Source organism: Stomoxys calcitrans, chromosome 4, assembly GCF_963082655.1.
Source record: "Stomoxys calcitrans chromosome 4, idStoCalc2.1, whole genome shotgun sequence".
NCBI classification, from domain to species: Eukaryota; Metazoa; Arthropoda; class Insecta; order Diptera; family Muscidae; genus Stomoxys; species Stomoxys calcitrans.
The window spans coordinates 98353422-98373828 of NC_081555.1; the positions used below are offsets into that span (position 1 = coordinate 98353422).

At 41.2% G+C, this 20407-nt stretch overlaps 1 protein-coding gene across 1 annotated transcript in view; it reads left to right on the plus strand.

The window, feature by feature from the left end:
• The first annotated feature begins 1074 nt into the window (after window positions 1–1074).
• LOC106095990 (lopap) overlaps window positions 1075–20407 on the plus strand; it is a 31344-nt gene continuing 12011 nt past the window's right edge. Inside the window, exons 1-2 of the mRNA XM_013263477.2 lie at window positions 1075–1218; window positions 13656–13793. Of these exons, the coding sequence (XP_013118931.2) occupies window positions 1078–1218; window positions 13656–13793 (279 nt within the window). The 5' untranslated portion in view covers window positions 1075–1077. The remainder of the gene's footprint in view (window positions 1219–13655; window positions 13794–20407) is intronic.

The following is a 20407-nucleotide window of genomic DNA, read 5'->3' on the forward strand; positions in this document are numbered from 1 at the left end:
TTCATTTGACACCCATTTTGTCCCTCCCCCGCAGGTCATATTACCCCAAAATTTTATACGAATTATGTGTTTTTGGGTTATCATAAGGGGCATACGAAAGTTTGCTTAAATCGGTGCATCCATCTTCAAGATCTGGAATTTTTGAAACTTGTAATAAGGAGGAGGGTCCACCACACCACAGATACCGGTACTTAGGTGTGGACACAATACTAGACATGAACCAACTTAGGGGCGTGGTATGGCAACATCATTTAAAAGGGAAAAGAAAAAAAATCTGACATACTTATAAATGTTGCAAACATTAGATGAGGTGAGGTGACGACAGCAATGATTTTAACATTCTCAGCATAGTAAATTTTTTTTTCAGAAAAAAATCGTTGTATCGATTAAACTACTAAGTACCCTTATCCGAATGCAGCTCACTGTAGTTGAGAGTAAATGACCAAATAAGCATAAATTATTTGTGTGCAATAAAATATAAAAAAAAACAACAACAAAAAACATATTTCAAAAATAACAATTAAAAAATCCAACAAAAACGATACCAACAAATTACATGTCGAGAATATTAATTATGCTACATACATACTCCAACATGCAGAAATGCAGAGAATATCTCATCTTTGAAATGTTCTTGCTCTCATACATGTACACAGGCAGGGACTGATATCAAAACAAATGTTTGTATATGTGTATGAGTGACATTTTCAGATAATTTCTATCCGTTACTGTGTGTGAATGAAACATTGAAACTGCTACACACGATGGCGCTGTCTTTGAATACAACAACTTTAGCGGCATAAAAAAAATCTCTGGAGAAAATATTATTTTAGTTTTTAAAATCGCCTAGAACGAACGACACTTCGTATTTGGATTAAAGAGTAAACCAAAAGAAATATCCACAGTTTAATAGAAGCTATTGACTGGAAAACACTAGGGCACCCACGATCACAGCTCTGATTTATTGTTATAGAGGCATTTTATTTGCTAAAATATTTATTGTTGATTCGAAAACGGAAACCGGAAGTGATAACACATTCTTAAATTTAATTTTGTTTTTTTTTTTGGATGTCGGCAATGGCGCCTTCGCAATATCGAGTATCAATTTGTGTGTTGCTTATAACAATTATCTGTGTGGATCATTGCTATTCATGGATTAATTTCAATTCAGTTTATACCTCAAGGAAACGTACAGATCTAAAAAAGAGATGTCCAGATGTAAGTGGAAGTGTGGTGTGGAAAAAAAATATTTTCCATTTAATAAAGTGAAGTTTTATGAATGAGATGGGAAGATAACCAAAATGTAATGATCATAAATAGTGTTAATAAGTTTTCTTTTGGTGAGACAGTTTTGTGAGTGTAAAAAAGGAAAATTAAAAATTAGGCCTAACATAAGTATGCATATAAAGAAAAAAAATGAAATTAGGCTGAACCTTTAACTTAAATTAAGTAAACCTTTACACGTTTAACTAACTGCAGATGACTCTTCAACAGGGCGAAAGCCACAAGAGCACCACACTATTGCGACATCTATAAGGCTAAGCTAAAACAAGTAAAAGCGTGCGAAGTTCGGCCGGGCCGAATCTTTGGAACCCACCACCATGGATTCTGCTAAAAATGTATACAAAATAAATTTAGCTGTCAAACCAGCAAAAATTAAATCTTCTAGGAACCGAACAAGGATGATCGGGTGACCGCTTTTCATGGGAGCCATATCAGGTTATAGACCGATTGAACCGTACCAGGCACAGTTATTGGAAGTCATAACAGAACACTACATGCCAAATTTCATCCAAATCGGGCAAAAATTGCGGCTTGTAAAGACTCAAGAATACAAAGATCGGTTTATATGGGAGCTATATCAGGTTATAGACCAATTCGGACCGGACTACGCCGAGTTGTTGGAAGTCATAACAAACTACTACATGCTCAACTTCAGTCAAATGAAGAAGTCTATTCGCGAGATAACCTGTATAGCCCCCATATAGGCTATACAGGTTATTGATCGATTTGAACCGTACTTGGCATAGTTGTTGAAAGTCATAACGAAACATCACGAAACATAGACTTCTTCAAGGATGTTTCCAAACTAGACGACCAGGTGGGCTTTGGGGTGTATTCCCCGGTTACCCGTCCACTGCAGTGCGTATCCGTATTTCTGAACACAAAAACCGCCCGCGACTGCCGCTCTCAACGAAATGGCTGAACAGTTCAAAACTCACCTGTTCTGGGTGCCGGGCCAGAGAGATATCCCAGGGAATTGTACGTCGGACGAGACTGGGAACTACAATACACATTCCAGGGAAACTGAAATCTGTGGATATGCATCTAAATTGCAATTGCAAATTTTGTCCATGAACATGCCACTAAGGAACAGGCGTTCAGCGTCATAGGCGGACATGCTAATCTCTGCGCTGCGGTGGCCTCCATCAATTATTCGAAATGGAGTTTTGCATTTAACAACATTTGAAGTAGCGCTTAGATTTGGGTGAAAGAGGATTGTACCAAAACGTCGTTTTGATACCCACCGAGGCCATCGGATGACCCATTGTGATTCCTTCATCTTTCCTCTCCCTCAGCCACAGGTTTTTAGATACCCTCGACCATTGGATGCAAATATACTAATTTTGTCATTCCGTTTAATAATGATCTGAGACCCAACAAAGTCTATATATTAATGATCGTCTGTCCACATGTCGAAAGCACTCTAACCTTCGAAGGCATAAAGCTAGGTGCTTGAAATTTTACTTAAATACTTTCTATTAGTGTAGGTCGAATGGGATTGTACCATACCTGTTCATGTTTATACCCTACACCACCACTGTGGTACAGGATATTATAACTTTGTACATTTGTTTGCAACGCTAAGAAGGAGAAGAGCTAGACCCATTGAAAAGCATACCAATCTGTTTAGAATCACTTCCTGATTCGATTTAGCCAATTGGTACGATCTTTTTAATATTTTGCATTAGGTATTTTGTTTAACGTCTTAACACGTATCTTTCAGCCAATATTGCCTTTTAATGCTATAGAAGCTTAAATTTTTGTTCGATCTTTATACAATTTAAAGTGAGGTGTTTTATTTGAAGTCCTTGAAATTTTGACCAACAGAAGCACACGGACAGTGTAAACAACACCATGAGACCAATAATTTTGAACCAGTCACTGCATCGGTTTAAAACACTAGTTTAAAAAATCGGTCATATCATCGGTATTAAAAAATTGGCCATTTCCCCGGTTTAATAAAACCCACAACTTTAGAGTTTAAAAAAACCCCGTAATTTCCCCGGTTTAGACAAACACATCACTTCACCTGTTTGGACAATTTTGTAATAGTTTTTTTATACCCACCACCATAGGATGGGGGTAGTCATCATTCTAGTCATTCCGTTTGACCAGTGACCGGTCCCCTGACCATGATTTTTATATGGGCATGTCATACCTAGGGACCAATCATTTTGAACCAGTCATTGCATCGGTTTAAAACACTGGTCATTTCACTGGTTTAAAAAATCGGTAATTTCACCGGTATTAAAAAATCGGTGATTTTCCCGGCTTAACAAAACATCCCACTTCAGGGTTTAAAAATAAGCCGTCATTTCCCCGGTTTAGACAAACACATCACTTCACCTGTTTGGACAATTTTTTAATAATTTTTTTTTATACCCACCACCAAAAGATGGGGGTAGCCATCATTCTAGTCATTCCGTTTGTAACACCTCAAAATATTCATATAAGACCCCATATCGTCTCGTCGTTCTGAGTCGATCTAGCCATGTCCGTCCGACCGTCCATCTGCCGAAGTCACGATAGCGGTCGAACGCGTGAAGCTGGCCGCTTGCAATTTTGCACAGTACTCAATATTGATGTAGCTCGTTGGGGATTGCAATATCGTTTCAGATTTAGATGCTCCCATATAAACCGATCTATCGATTTTAATTCTTGAGCCCCTGGAAGCCGCCATTATTGTCCGATTTGGCTGAAATTTTGCTCGTAGTGTTCCGTTATAACTTTCAATAACTGTGCTAAGTACGGTCCGAATCGATCTATAACCTGATATAACTTCCATATAAACCAATCTCCCTATTTGACTTCTTAAACCAATACAAGCAGCATTTTTGTCCGATTTGGCTGAAATTTTGTATGTAGAGTTCTGGTAAGACTTCCAACAACTGCGCCAAATACGGTCTGAATCGGTCTATTACCTAATATAGCTCCCATATAAACCGATCTCCCGATTTGATATCCAGAGCCCCTGGAATCCGCAATTTTTGTCCGATTTGGCTGAAATTTTGCATGCGGTGTTCTGTTACGACTTCTAACAACTGTGCCAAATAGGATCCAAATCCCATGTAAACCGGTCTCTTGATCATCCTTGTTCGGTTCGTAGAAGCTTTAATTTTTGCTGGTTCGACAGAAGTTTGGTATGTAGAATAAAATTATTCCCTACAACTAAATTTATTTTATATCAAATTTTAGCAGAATCCATAGCGGTAGGTTCCCAAGATTCGGCCCGGGCGAACTTTGCACGCTTTTACTTGTTTACGATCATTTATTATTTAATTGTTTTAGAATTTATGTTTTATACAAAACAAAAATTAAAAAAAATCCATAACATAAAACTTAAAACTTTAAATTTTAATTAAATTTTAAATTTAAATTAAAAACTCTCCACCATACGATGGGGGTATACTAATTTCGTCATTCTATTTGTAACTCCTCGAAATATTCGTCTAAGATCCCATAAAGAATAAATATTCTTGATGGACATGACATTTTATGTCGATCTAGCCATGTCCGTCCGTCTGTTCTTCTCTCCATCCGTCCGTCCGTCTGTCTGTCGAAAGCACGCGAACTTTCGAATGAGTAAAGCTAGCCTCTTGAAATTTTGCACAAATACTTCTTATTAGTATAACCTGATATAGCTGTCATATAAACCAATCTGGGGTCTTGACTTCTTGTTCCTCTAGAGCCGCAATTCCTATCCGATTTGTCTGAAATTTGGCATGACATGTTTTGTTATGACTTCCAACAACTGTACTAAGTATGGTTCAAATCGGTTCATAACCTGATATAGCTGTTAAAAAACCCGATCTGGGATCTGACATCTTGAGCCTCTAGAGGGCGCAATTATTATCCGATTTGGCTGAAATTTTGTACAACGGTTTCTCTCGTGACCTTCAGCGGGGTGTAGCCTGAAGCAGCACAACCGAGATACCGGGAAAATAACTCGACAAATTTGATGCATGGTGGTGGGTGTATAAGATTCGGCCCGGCCGAACTTTGCACGCTTATACTTGTTTTATTTACTTGTTCTTCAACTTAAAGAATGTATTTTCCTGCCATAAATAAAACCTATAACAGATTAGGTTAATCCATTTAACCCATTTTTATTCATCTCAATAGAAATCTAGCGATGACCTTGAATTTTTTCATGAATTTAAGCTTAAAAACTGTGATTTTTATGTTTTTGTTTTGCAATAGTTCTTATCGGAGTAAAACAATTCCCCCCGCTTTGAAAAAGTACGAGTACGAGTACGAGCGCACCGAAAAGGCTCACAGATGTAGTATGTAGACGGATCGTAGGCTCGAAATGGGGCCTGAAACCGAGGATAGTCCACTAGCTCTACAGGAGTGTGATTAGACCAATAGTTACTTACGTCTCAGTAGTTTGGTGGACAATTACGAAATGCGTAAGGTGGTGTGGTGCTAACGCGAGGACATCTTTAGCTCACGAAGAGTCTTGCAGTGTAAGAAGGAGATTAACGCCTTCTCTGAGGATGGCAAAATCCGGATCATTGGGGTGCCGGGCCATAACGGAGTAAGGAGGTATGAAAGGGCAGACGATTTGGCGGTGAAGGCCAGAGGACAGCCGTCAATAATCTTGATAAAACCGAAGCCTGTTGGGTCGACGCAGTCCGAGTTAAGGGCTTGGGTAATGAATGCGCATGCAACCCTGTGGAACAGCGAGGGGGATCCTGATCGTGAGAAGCAGAGGCTAATTCTGAAAGGAAGTAAGAAGGAGGTCAGTATAGCTGTTGGTATCATAACGCGACACATAGGACAACGAGCTCACTTATGTAAAATCGGTGCAGCAAGTGACAGCATGTGTAGGGTATGCGGGGAAGATTTCATTGCCCGGCTTTCGCGTCTAGCAGACACCGGCACTTGGGACACAATACCAGACATGAACCAACTTAGGGACGTGGCATGGGAAACAATTAAGGATTTTGTAAGTAAAACGCATGGTGTACGTCCATAATGGCATGGGACGGATTGACATCCGCACCGTCTTTTCAACCTTACCCTAAAATTAAAAAAATTAGGCCATGTTAGGTGGAATCAGTAGCCCACAATAAAAGTGAGTTCATTCGGAGGCCACTTTTATTCCATGGAGAGGAATTATGAGAGAAGAAAGAGCAACGAAGTAAAATTATAGAGTATATAATATAATAGTCCATTGTTACGCGTGCTGTGTGGCATGTGGCACCGTCTTGTTGAAACCACTTGTCATGCAAGTAAAGCAATTTCATTTTGGGCAAAAAATGATGCCACCAGCCCATAAACCGCACCAAACTTTGACTTTTCTGGATGCATTGGCAGCTCTTGCAATGGTTCTGGCTGATCTTCACTCCAAAATCGACAATTCTGTTATTTACGTTCCCATTGAGCCAAAATGAGGTTCGTTGCTGAATGGAAGAAGCGCGCTATGAACTTTCTTAACAGAGCACGCAATTTGATAAATAAATTCAGTAATTTGCAAGCGTTCTTCGTTTGTAAGGCGATTCATGATTCAATAATAGACCAAACTGAAGATGTTTGACAGTGAAACAAAACCTGAAACGTGTGTGAGCTATTTAAACTAGTGTTGCCTAACAGATAATAGCTAAAAAAATCACCCTTTATATTCTTGATCATCGTCTATCTGTCCGTCTGTCTATCTGTTAAAATCACGATTCAAGCTTTAAAAATTAAGGCAATAATCTGAAACTTTGCACAGATTCTTTTTTTGTGCATAGGCAGGTAAAGTCAAAAAAGGGTTATATCTGACTATATCTTCATATAGGTTTTAGGCCCATTAAAGGCCCATTTATTATCCGATTTCGCTGAAATTTGTCAAATGTTTTTATTGCTCGATTTCCTTGAAATTTTGCGCGATATGTTGTGTTAGACCCTTCAACATCCGCGTTCAATATGGCCTCCATCGCTCTATATTTCGACAAAGCTGCCATTTAGTCCGATCTCTTGATCTAAGATCTCGACCCCATAAAAGGCGCATTTATTATCCGATTTCACTGAAATGGCTTCTCGACATCCGTGCCCTATATGGTTAAGATCAGTCTGTATTTGGAAATAGCTGCCATCATATCCCGATTTAGGGTCTTGGGCCCATAAAAGGCGACTTTATTACCCGGTTTTGCAGAAATTTGGTACAAGGACCTATGTTAGGCTTTTAGACATCCGTTCCCTCTTCTTGCTATCCTAATCCATCCTGATCGGCCTTTATATATTCCTTGTAACTCCTTTTTTTTTGGGTAGAATATGGGGAGGAGGTTACACTCGTACACATCCTTTCATTTGAGTACAATATATTCTCGCTCATCCTAAATGACAGTTAGGCGTTGTTTTTATTGGGAGGAGAGAGTCGCTTCCCCCTGACGCTAAGACCCAAGAGACAATTTATTTCTGTCCCTTATCGTCACGATATACATGTCTTGCTGAATGTCAGGACGGCTGGACGTGACCCTGATCCTTGAATCCTTATATCAACATTAGATTCAAACGAGGCACTGTTGCCAACGGCACACTCTTGGAATATCGGAACACTAATATTGCCATCAGGAAGATCATGCTACACGGATGGTTCAAAACTAGAGGACAAAGTGGGACTGGGGGTCTACATTGAGAACCCAGGGACAGAGATCTGGTTTAGACTGTCTGACCATAATACGATCCTACAGGCGGAGATCCCGGCGATCCCGCGCTAAAAACACGTCTTATTGGAGAATATTTAGTGGGTGGGCCGGTCCCAGACACTATCCCAAATATGTATACCAGCTTCCTAGTCAACTCAATTTTATTCAATTTTATTTCAGATTTGTACTCTGCTTTTAAATACCTTTCATTTGATACCCATATTGCCCAGAGCTGTGAAAGAGTCCTGCTGGGTAGTGTTTTTTGGGGTTGGGTGACCCCCACCCCGAACACTTTGCCGAAATTTGTATACCAAGTTCGTACTCTACTCTTAAATACCTTTCATTTCGTACCCATATTGTCGCAATCGGTAAACATGTCCGTCCGGGTGGGTTTTGGGATAGGGCGTCCCCCCAGGTTATTTGAACCGAAAATTTTATACCAATTTCTTGTTTTTGTGGTACCATGAGTTAGGATTTGATTTCTTCACTCTAATCCATTATGGTGGGTACCCTAAATTTGGCCCGGCCGAACTGAGGCGAGCAAACCGAACTGGGCACAAGATTACCTCTCTGCCCCTCCCTTAAAATTTGCCTGCTTATTTTAACCCCTGAACATCCCGAATAGAACACACTCATTGCCTTCCATTTCCCTCTCTCTCTCTTTCTGTGGTATAGGCGTTTCTCCTCTCTTCTATTTTCCCAATATTTTATTTTTCCTTTTTACCACCGTATCTCATTTTAACGTTTTTTTACTAGTATTCCAAGCATTATCGCTGGAATGTAAATTTACTAATGGCAACACTGTTGGTAGCATTGTGAGCAAATTTCATTTTTCGCTCATTCGCTGAGGCGATGATGTTTATTTGTATTGCCCGATGCTCTTGCTTGATTGTGATGGGTGATGTTGTGTTTGTCACAAGTGTTGCATATTGATGAGATTTTTATGGGGTGCTGCTGCTGCTGTAGTGTCTCGCCATCAATGAGGCTCAATTGTTGTGGCAGCTATTTCTGTGGGGTGCTGCTATCGCCACACACAAAGTACAACATTGCCAAGGAAACGATTGCCAGCGACAATTTTCTTGACCGATTTGTTCATTACGAAGTCTTGGAAATTGAAATTCTGTGATTTGTGTTTCTTCTTCTGGTGTTTGTTGTTTTTTTTTGCCTTTGGTTTCTTGCTTAACGCAGATTACCATCCTCATTGGAATACTTAAACACTATGTGGATTGCGGAAAGCCAGCCGCAATGAATTCATTCCACAGACGACTTGTGGACGATTTATGGATTTTTTATATTTTTACAAGTGTTTCAGAATGCGAACATTGATGGATATGACTATTTGTTTCTATTGTTGTTGTTGGTGTTTGGTTATATGTGCATACATATCTCCCTCCCCGTTTGGAATGTTGTGTAGCAGACACCACACATCGCGTCGATCACATCGATGCTCACTCAAATGACGCGATGCGCGCTGCAATGACGGAAGACGAAGAAAGTTTGCACCATATGTGATCGACAGGGAGCATGAGTATATGTGTGTGTGTGTTTGTGTGTTTGTGTATGTACGCGTGCGCGCTACCAAATTGATTTATTAGAGAAAGAGCCGGCTGCATGATGATGGACAGCAAGTGCAGAACAATTTAATATTGGTCACTTTCTATTTTCAAATATTCTGAGATTCCACCACATACCGATACATGACTGGAATTTTAAATAGGATTTTGTGATTTTTTTTTTTGTTTATGCCACCATCATTTTTTGCTAGACCAAAAAAAACTATAACTGTGAAAGTTTTATATTTGGCTTTGCTAGGCAATAGTAGCGAGTATGTAAAATATTCTATAAAATGTTGCATTTTTCATCGAAATTGCCTTAATTTTAAAGTCATGTGAATGATTTATAGGATAATTTGATTGAGATGACTACAACAAAGAGACAGTGAACTCAATACCAGGATCACTTGGATCACTTTAGGCAGTAGGTTAGGTTAAACTGAAAAGAGGGTGCGGATATTAATCGGCCCCATGCCACTTTGGGCATACACCTAGCCAGTATTCGGCTTGTTGTGCGCTTTAAATACAAACAAGTAAAAGCGTGATAAGTTCGTCCTGTATATATAGGTATAGACCGAATTGGACCGTACTTGGCAGAGTTGTTGAGAGTCATAACAGAACACTATATGCAAAATTTCAGTCAAATCGAATAAAAATCGCGGTTTATAAGGTTTCAAGAAGTCAAATCGGGAGATTGGTTTATGTGGAAGCTATATCATGTTCTTGACCGATTTGAAGCGTACTTAATACAATTGTTAAGAGTCATAATAGAACACCATGTGTAAAACTTCAGCCAAATCGGATGAAAATTGAGGCTTCCAGGGCCTCAAGAAGTCAAGTCGGGAGATCGGTTTATATGGGAGCTATATCAGGTTCATGACCGATTTGGACCGCATTTGACACAGTTATTGGAATTCATAACAGAACACTATGTGCAAAGTTGCAGCCAAATCGGACAAAAATTATAGCTTCCGTGGGCTCAAGAAGTCAAAGCGGTATATCGGTTTATATGGGAGCTATATCAGGTTGTAAACCGATTTGGACCGTACTTGGCACAGCTGTTGGAAGTCATAACAGAACACTATGTGCAAAATTTCAGTCACATCCATGGGCTAAAGTAGTCAAATCGGGAGATCGGTTTATATTGGAGCTATATCCAAATCTGAACCGATATGGCCCATTTATAATCTCCTACATCAATATTAATTATCTGTGCAAGCGGCCCATCCATGTCTGGTACCGGTGTCTGTTAGCCTCGAAAGCCGGACAGTGACATTAAAGGCGTGGTCGACGAATGCGCATGTAACCCTAGGGAACAGCGAAACTGTCGGTAGGACGGCGAAGATCCGGATCGTGAGAAGACGGGGCTATTACTAAAGGGAAGTAAGAAGGAGGTCAGTATAGCTTTCGGTATCATAACGGGACAAATAGCACTACGAGCTCACTTATGTGATAGCATGAGTAGATAATGTAGGAAGATGATGAGACGTTGGAGCATTTTCTATGTCATTGTCCGGCTGTCGCTGCACTTAGGTGGGGACACAATACTAGACGTGAACCTACTAAGGGGCGTGGTATGGTAAACAATCAAGGATTTTATAAGTAGAGAGGAATTCCTAACTTAGATTTTCTTTTTCAAGGTTACTTTTAAGTAATTAGATCACACAAAAAGCTAATCAGCTTTTTGTGTGGGCTTAGGTGTATGTCAATAGTGTCATGGGACGGATTAATATCAGCACTCTCTTTTCAACCTAAGCTAACCTATTGAATCAGGCGTCCCACTTCTCGAGCCTAAAGCTAGTGGAGGACCTGCGGCTTTGTTGGCCCCATTCTCCGACCCAACAACGGGTAAAGAAGCACCGGTCATCGATCTTCCATAGAAGGAAAGTGGAGCAAAGAGCTTCGATGAGATTCCAAGTCCAATCACGTGATCGTGCGTGACCATAATTGAGTTAAAATTCTTCGCGCGTGAGCGTGAGTGAATGAAATCATGCTCACGACTCGCTAGAAAATCACGAATCACGAGACGCTCACGACTCACGAGACATTTAAGGCCAAAACAGAATAAGAGCGTTGACCTTTTTTTGCAGGGTTGTGTTTTTCAAAGCAACGCTCAAAAACAAAGCTCATCGCGCTCATTCTGTTTTGGCCTTCACGAGCAGTCACGACTAACGAGAAAATCACGTTTAAAGGCAATCCCATGGCGGCCGGTTGTACGTACCGAATTGACCCGATGAAGTCCCTCATCGGTATGGGGTGCCGCCTCATTGTATAACACACTGCTACAACAACAACTGAAGGCATCGTAGTTTTCTCGAGAGTAGTGATTGTCTCGTGAGTCGTGAGTGTTTCATGAGTCTTGATTTTTCTGTTTTGGCCTTTACGAGCAGTCACGACTAACGAGAAAATCACTGCTAAAGGCAATCCCATGGCAACCGGTTGTACATACCGGATTGACCCGATAAAGTCCTTCGTCGGCAAGGGCTGCCACCTCAAGGTATAACACACTGCTACAACAACAACAACAACTAAAGGCATCGTGGTTTTCTCGAGAGTCGTGATTGCCTCGTGAGTCGTGAGTTTTTCGTTAGTGTCTCATGAGTCGTGATTTTCTCGTGAGTAAAATTATTGTCTCTTGAGCGTGCGTGAACGTGAGTCGATATAAAAAAAGTCGTACGTGAGTGAGTAACATTTTATTCTTGTGAGCGTGAGTGGAAAATCTTCTCTGCTTCTGGGTAAGTCCACTCGTGACGAATAATCGCTTCCTGATTAGTTCAGTTGAGTCTGAATTGTCCTCTTTTTTCTTTGTGTGAGCTCGGATTCGCTCTTAACGGTCAACATGCGCAGGTAAGAGCAAGACCTTTTGATAGTCTTTCCTAACTTCCTTGACTTTTGGCTTGTTCTTATCTCAAGATCCAGAGCACTCGGCCTAGTGAGAACAGAGCATCCAGCTTCTAAGCGCTCAGTAGCCCTTTGGTCGGCTGCCGGCCCATTTCGAGATGCTAGAACCGACATGGCGGATTATAGTGAACTCCAGATCCTCATCCGAGAGGTTCAAATCCCCTATCATGCCTGTTCTAACACCCTCCTGGCTGAATTCGATGCGTAACACATATTCCCACACTGCGAAGCAGACAAGGAAGTACTTGGCTTGTTTGAGAGAAAGATTTTTCGTTCATAGAGAGACCGAGTGGTGAACTTTATATCGAAACCTAGTGTCAGAAATTGGAGAGAAACTCGAGGAAGATCGAGGCAATTGGTAATATCCCGTATGTTCGGGTAGTGCAACAGTTAGTCATTTTCATTGTTGAAATGCTCATAACTGTTGTCAGCTTTAGGTGAGAGCTTGGTTTTCTCGCCAGGATTCGAAACAAAACGTTCAGCGTCATTGACTTCAATCAATCAGGCTATGGTGGTGGAAAAAACTGTCTATGCCTTACCCATTTAGAGAAATGGTTAAGAAATTTTGTGAAGGAATTTACCTCCCTCAAAATTCAAGACTTATGTGAATAGTATGGCGGCGCTCAAGGCCCTGTTTTCGCGAATTCTTCGTGATGTGGCGTTAACGTGGGTTTCCGTACGCGATGGCATTCCAGGGAATGAGGATGAGGAATGCCATAGGTTGGGTGACGGCGCGTATAACACTTGCTCTGTTCATGTCCCAGTCTGCAGAGACGCAGACTCTATTTTTGGGGAGGTGGGTTTTCTGCGATCTAGGTGATTTTCTAAACATACCTCTGGGAAGTATCCTGAGATTCGTGGAGGGGATGGAGTGCTTCCGACGTGGGGTACGATGAGATCCGGCATGCGGATGCACATACGTGCGTGAGTAAAGGATAGGCGTTCACCCTATGATCAATTTTTCCACTTTTCCTTTTTCTTTAATCGGGTATAACCTCTGGACCTGGTCTGAGGACTCACGTCTTTTTCTTTCCTTTCTTTCTCTCGGGGGCCAAACTGGCCTCTGAGTGAAATCACCCGTGGCGGGTTCCATCCATTCAACCTAGCCTAACCTTACTCATCTATAAGCATAACATCCAATTCCTGTGGGTTTGTTTTCCTTGTAAAAATTAAAGGGGTGAAAAGTTCCTGATTAAATTTGGGAGTGCCTTATTAAAATTAATGTTCGAAATTTATCATCAAAAACCTTTCACATTGCTGACTATTTTCATTTTCTTAATTTCAGGTACGTGCACTGCGTAATTTCGATTTGGAACCCATGATGGGTAATTGGTATGTTGTACAATATTATGCCTCCACTGAAGAACTACCCGAGTATGCATGCATGCGAAGTCATTTCACCTTCACCAGTGATGATCAGCACGTAAGTACATATCATGATTTTTTTTTAACTACACTCACACACACACACAAACACATTTACACTTGAAACATCTGAGATAAAGTCCTTGGCGGATAATGCAACTGCAGCAGCAACAGCTCATCTCAGGCCTGATTCCATAACCACAATGGGATGATAGACTACAACAAAAAGTAATTACATTTTATACGCATGCGCCTACATGGGTGTTTGTGTGTGTGTGAGTGTGTGTGTGTTTGCATTTGGCGGAAAATAAGAAAAATGTATTTAAGAACAAAAAGGAACAGGTTTTTGCCGCGCACGCGCACTCGCATAGGCATAAGTGAAATTTTCTCATTTGCCGCATGTAACGTTGTTGCCACACATCCAGACAACAACTTTCACTTGACAAATACCAAAAACGAAAGAAGACAAACTCACACACACACACACACACACACACACATACAGACACGGAGGAGCACTTTACTCCATCAAGTACTAGATGCAACAACGACGGCGACTAACTAACTAGAGATGATGCTGGCTACACATCCTCCTCCTGGCCCATCGGTAGCCATAAACGAAAGTGCAATGTATTTAAAAAGAGACGAGGAAGCTGGATGATGAAGATGATGCTGTTGCAGAAGAATGTTGTTGCCATGGTGATGATGATGATGATGGTAACCAACCGCCGAAAGTACTCGGCTGTATGGTTGATTTGTTTTCTTAGCGACCATACCAAAACAGTACATAAATACTGGCTAAGTGTTGCTCCAAACATGCCCAATGACTGGCTATACATTACATTTTTCCTGGAAAGAAAAGGGTCATCTTCATTGAATCGCTGTCCATTGTAAATGTTTGTTGTTGTGTTTTTTTTTTTCTTCTTGGCTGCAATTCACCTTTCATATGTTGTTTAGTGGGATTACGAGCAGCCCAATTTGCATTACAAAGAAAAGCGAAAATTGTCCATACACCACAGACTCCTCAGCAACGTATATGCCCATGCGCAGACGCACATGCATAACACATACCGTAAACTTTAATGGTATGCATCTAAATGGCTGATCAAAACAATGAGGAATGCATTCCAAAGTATTTTTTCGATAACAGCATGGACTTGAGCAAACATAAACAATTGTTTGGGAGTGGAGAAATATAAAAACGATGCTGACTTTTCAGTGATGTTGATAGTGTCGTTTAAAAGTTTTTTTTAGGAAATGGTTCACAATTTTTTCACACATAATTTCTCACAAATGAAATGTTTGATAAAAGCCCATCGCAAAGGTGAGTTCACTCGGAGGTCAGTAGTATTGGCCCCTTGGGACTCCCCAGCGAGAAAGAAGTGTAGGTGAGAAGGTGAGAGAAAGGGAAATGACCGGTGTGTACTAAACAGTAGTCCTACTCACACATGACCAGCATGTAGGATTTATTTTGTCTCCTGTCGAAACTATCCCGCCTTTTCGCGTATCTGAGGAGACCTCGTAGCAATACGCCTGCAAGTTCAACTAAGCCGGAGTAAAACCACTTCCCCAAAATGAAAAGCCAGTGCCCCTGTAGAACCATCGTCCCATCTGCAATTATAATTTTGCGGGATTACCATTTGCGCCATATAACCTATCCAAAGTGCCCGTTTACAGTTTTGATTGGAGGGCGTACGACTAGCAACTTTTTGCTTCATTCCATTGCATTTGCCCTAGAAGATGGTAGGAGACGAAAAAAACACCATAGCGTGATGAAAAACAGCAGAAACAACAGGAAAATCAGTAACGAAGGGCAAATTCGGGCGTTGCCGTCTATACAATACCCTACACTTACCCTTTAACTACAATGTGGGAGTTATATCCAATTCTGAACCAATTTTGATGGATCTAGGCGGATGTTTTCAGATGGGTTATTAAACAATTCGTATCAAATTTCGAGCAAATATGTTCAAACTGCAACAGCTACGGTTGGCAAATGACAACATTATTGCAAATTACCCAAAATCTGAGGATCATATAAAGGGTGATTTTTTTGAGGTTAGGATTTTCATGCATTAGTATTTGACAGATCACGTGGGATTTCAGACATGGTGTCAAAGAGAAAGATGCTCAGTATGCTATGACATTTCATCATGAATAGACTTACTAACGAGCAACGCTTGCAAATCATTGAATTTTATTACCAAAATCAGTGTTCGGTTCGAAATGTGTTCATTCACCGTAACGTTGCGTCCAACAGCATCTTTGAAAAAATACGGTCCAATGATTCCACCAGCGTACAAACCACACCAAACAGTGCATTTTTCGGGATGCATGGGCAGTTCTTGAACGGCTTCTGGTTGCTCTTCACTCCAAATGCGGCAATTTTGCTTATTTACGTAGCCATTCAACCAGAAATGAGCCTCATCGCTGAACAAAATTTGTCAAAATTTGAACACATTTCGAACCGAACACTGATTTTGGTAATAAAATTCAATGATTTGCAAGCGTTGCTCGTTAGTAAGTCTATTCATGATGAAATGTCAAAGCATACTGAGCATCTTTCTCTTTGACACCATGTCTGAAATCCCACGTGATCTGTCAAATACTAATGCATGAAAATCCTAACCTCAAAAAAATCACCCTTTATATGAGAGTTATATCTAAATCTGAACCGATTTCCATGAAAAATCAGTTCGTGAGAACTGGTTAACAAATGACTATTTTATTGCATTATTACAGCAAATCGGACGAGCTATATCCAAATCTGAACCGATTTTTTCCACTTTCAATAGGGTTCGTCTCTAAGCCGAAAAAACATGCCTGTACCAAATTTTAAGAACATCGGATGAAAACTGCACAAACAAACATGGATAGACGGACAGTCAGACAGACGGACAGGCAGGCAGACGGACATAGCTAAATCGAATCAGGAACTGATTCTTAGCTGATCGGTAAACTAATCAATGGGTCTAACTCTTCTCCTTCTTGCGGCGCAAACAAATGCACAAAGTTGAAATGCCCTGTACCATAGTGGTAGTGTAGGGTATAATGAAGCCAACGCCAAAGACAAGAAAGTAGGCACACAGGCGGACCAGTAAGAAACTCTTACCAATGTGAGTAAGCTGCAAGACTAAGTGCCTAGAGGGAATACAGGCACAGAAAGAGGTATTCATCCTTAAAATCTTCTTCTCACAATTGTGTGGCAGTGACACAAAATGTGCTCGACCACCTTCGACTCCTTCTCGGCATTGCATATCCCGCAGAAGTCTGCCTCTTCCCGCGACGTGCAAGACGTTACGTTGTAATGACCAGTCAGGACTTCTATCAGCAGCCAGGTTGTAAGAGATTGACACCAAGATTTATGTCTTAGCATCCTCGTAGGCCCTCATGTGACCCATTGTGATTCCTCGTGAACTCTTTCTCTTTAAGGCTTTTAAAGGCTTTTAAATTTGACTTGGTTTACGCCTCCGTGTTCATCTAGCGCCTGAAAGAAAACAGGTAAAAGCGTGCTAAGTTTGGCCGGTCCGAAACTTCAGAACCGCCATGGATACTCCTAAAAATGTACACAAAATAAATTTAGTTGAAGGGCATAATTTTTTGTACATACCTAAATTCTATCAAACCAGCAAAAATTACAGCTTCTAGGATCCGAACAAGGATGATCGAAGGACCGTTTTATATGGGAGCTATATCCGGTTATGGACTGATTTGGACCCTATTTGACACAATTATTGGAAGTCATAACGGAACACCACGTGCAAAATTTCAACCAAATCGGACAAAAATTGCGGCCTCCAGGGGCTCAAGAAGTCAAATCGGGAGATCGGTTTATATGGGGTCTATATATGGTTATAGACCGATTTAGACCGTACTTGACACAATTGTTGGAAGTCATAACGGAACACCTCGCTCAAAATTTCAGCCAAATCGGCTAAAATTGCGGCTTCCAGGGGCTCGGTTTATATGGGAGCTCGGGAGATCGGTTTATATGGGAGCTATATCCAAATAAAAACCGATGTAGCCCATTTGCAATCCCCAACGACCTACATCAATATTATGTATCTATACAAAATTTCAAGCGGCTAGCGTTACGCACTCGACCGCTATCGTGATTTCGTCGTACATGGCTAGATCGACTCAGAACGTCGAGACGATCTAGAATATATATACATTATGGGGCCTAGATGAATATTTCGAGGTGTTACAAACGGAATTACTAGATAAGTATACCCCCATCCTATGGTGGTGGGTATATAAAGAACCCAGTATCCTATTTCTTCTTTGGGATAAAGCAGGGCTTTGGCATAGAAAGTGAAAGCTGTCCTCTGTAGCGTCTGTATCGTGAAACCATTGACAGATATCATCAGTTCTAACGCCTATGCGAGACATGTGTTTACTTAAATTGTTATGTCCAGTTAGGATCCCAATGACTGCACTTAAATACATCTTCTCCATTGACAATAGAGCGTCTATGATCCGCTTCGATCGTTCGTCCCACATCAACTTCGTTTGGTCACAATCTTCACTCGCATTCCAGCAATTTAACCAAGCTTCTTTGTAGCGCTCCTTGGGACTAGTAAACAATTGCGAGAGGGGAGGGGTACAAATCCATAACCAAGTACATCTGCCCTTTCCCATCATTTCCCTATAAAGGGAAATCTATATCCTTGTGCTCGGGCACCCAGCATAAGGTCAAGGTATGGTATTCCTGTAGACGCATCAGTAACTCCCGACAGCGGCCCAGGCCCTTGCATAACACGCACGTTCCACGTTCCGATCAGTCGATATCCATAGACAACATAAGCTCCACTGCTGCATCCATCGCATACCCCTCTACCTGAAAAATGCTGCAATCATCTCTCATCCGTAAGGAGACGTTGATATCGCGTTCACTGCGACAGATACTACGCCCTGTTCCATCGTACATTTTTGATCCAACAGTAAAAACCTTAATGTTTGAAAATCTAACCCACCCTTCTGCAAGCCCACCAGAGTAGGTAATATTACTTGCAGTCACTTACCCACCACGTCTATCCCTATCTCGAAGTCCGTCTGAGAGACCGCCGCGCTACTACCCAATATACGTGTGTGTTTCGCCGGTGACCCACGAATCAATCCAAGCTGCGACAATCTGAGAAGAGTTCTCTCCGCCTTCAAAATTTCAAAAATTTCCCATGAACATTCCACTAACTAGCAAGGGCAAACTTCTCACATATCAATGAGTGCAGTCCGATTTAAGTTTTCAAGCTCAATGATAAGGGACCTCCTTTTTGTAGCCGAGTCCGAACGACGTGCCGCAGGATGTCATCTCTTTGGAGAGAAGTTTTACATAGCATAGTACCTCACAAATGTTACCAGCATTAGGAGGGGAAAACCACTGCTGAAAAATTTTCTGATGGTCTAGCCAGGATTCGAACCCAGGCGTTCAGCGTCATAGGCGGACATGTTAACCTCTGCGCTACGGTGGACTCTCCGCTGTCTCTCTTAGAAATTAGTCCATAGGCTGAATCCCCATCTTTACCTCTAATGACCCAGTCGCAGTGGTTCCCATAGCCCCAGTAACAAGTCATTGTTCAAAATTTAAGCCAAATCAGATAGGAATTGCGTCCTATAGGGGATCAAGAAGTAAAATCGGGAGATCGGTTTTTATAGAAGGTATATCAGGTTTTGGACCGATTCAGATCATATTTGGCGCGTATGTTGAAGGTCATACGAGAAGTCGTTGTACAAAATTTTATTTGCTCCCTGTAGCGCCTCAAGAAGTATAATCGAGAGATCGATTGCATATAAATGAGTGCAGTCCTAATCGAGTTAAGCTCAAGTTAAGCTCAATGATAAGGGGCCTCTTTTTTATAGCCGAGTCCGAACGGCGTGCCGCAGTACAACACCTCTTTTGGGGAGAAGCTTTTACATGGCTGTCATACCAAATGGTACTGCATCTCACAGACGTCGCCAGCATTAGGAAGCGATAACCACCGCTGAAAATTTTTTTCTGATGTTCTCGCCAGGATTTGAACCCGGCCATCTAACGTCATTGGCGGACATACTAACCTCTGAGCTACGGCTTTATTTCTTCGAAAGTTAGCGTGCTTTCGAAAGACGGACGGTCATGACTAATTCGACTTAGAATGTCAAGACGATCAAAAAGCTTTAAATTTTGGAGGAGACACCTATTCACACTTTATCAAGAGCTTCCAAAAATTCTGGTAGTTTTAAATAAAAGGCTATATCGATAGCTTTTGATTTTCGTTCGTTCTTTAAAGAGGTAGCAATACCACCAACACTCACATGACTGGGGCGCTGACCGCCTGTTGATCATTGATATCACTTTACTCACATGCCAACCGTGAATAACTGTTATTGACAGATGGCTCATTGTTTCGTTCATTGATGAACACAACACAACCATCGAAACAATGACGAGCAGACTCTGGCAAAATTTCTCATTTGGGCGGCAACACTGTGTAGCAGCTTTGTCTTATTAGTCCGCGGAATTGCACGATCGCTTGGACGATCGAAAAACAGCAGGCAAGTTAGCAAAAAAAACGATAGCCTTCCAAAAAGATGTTGATGATGCGCAGGGCCAATGTGTGGGGTCACATACAATTTGCAAGGATGTGGGAATCATGTGACCATAGTCAGGTTTTTCAATCATCAACACGAAAAAAA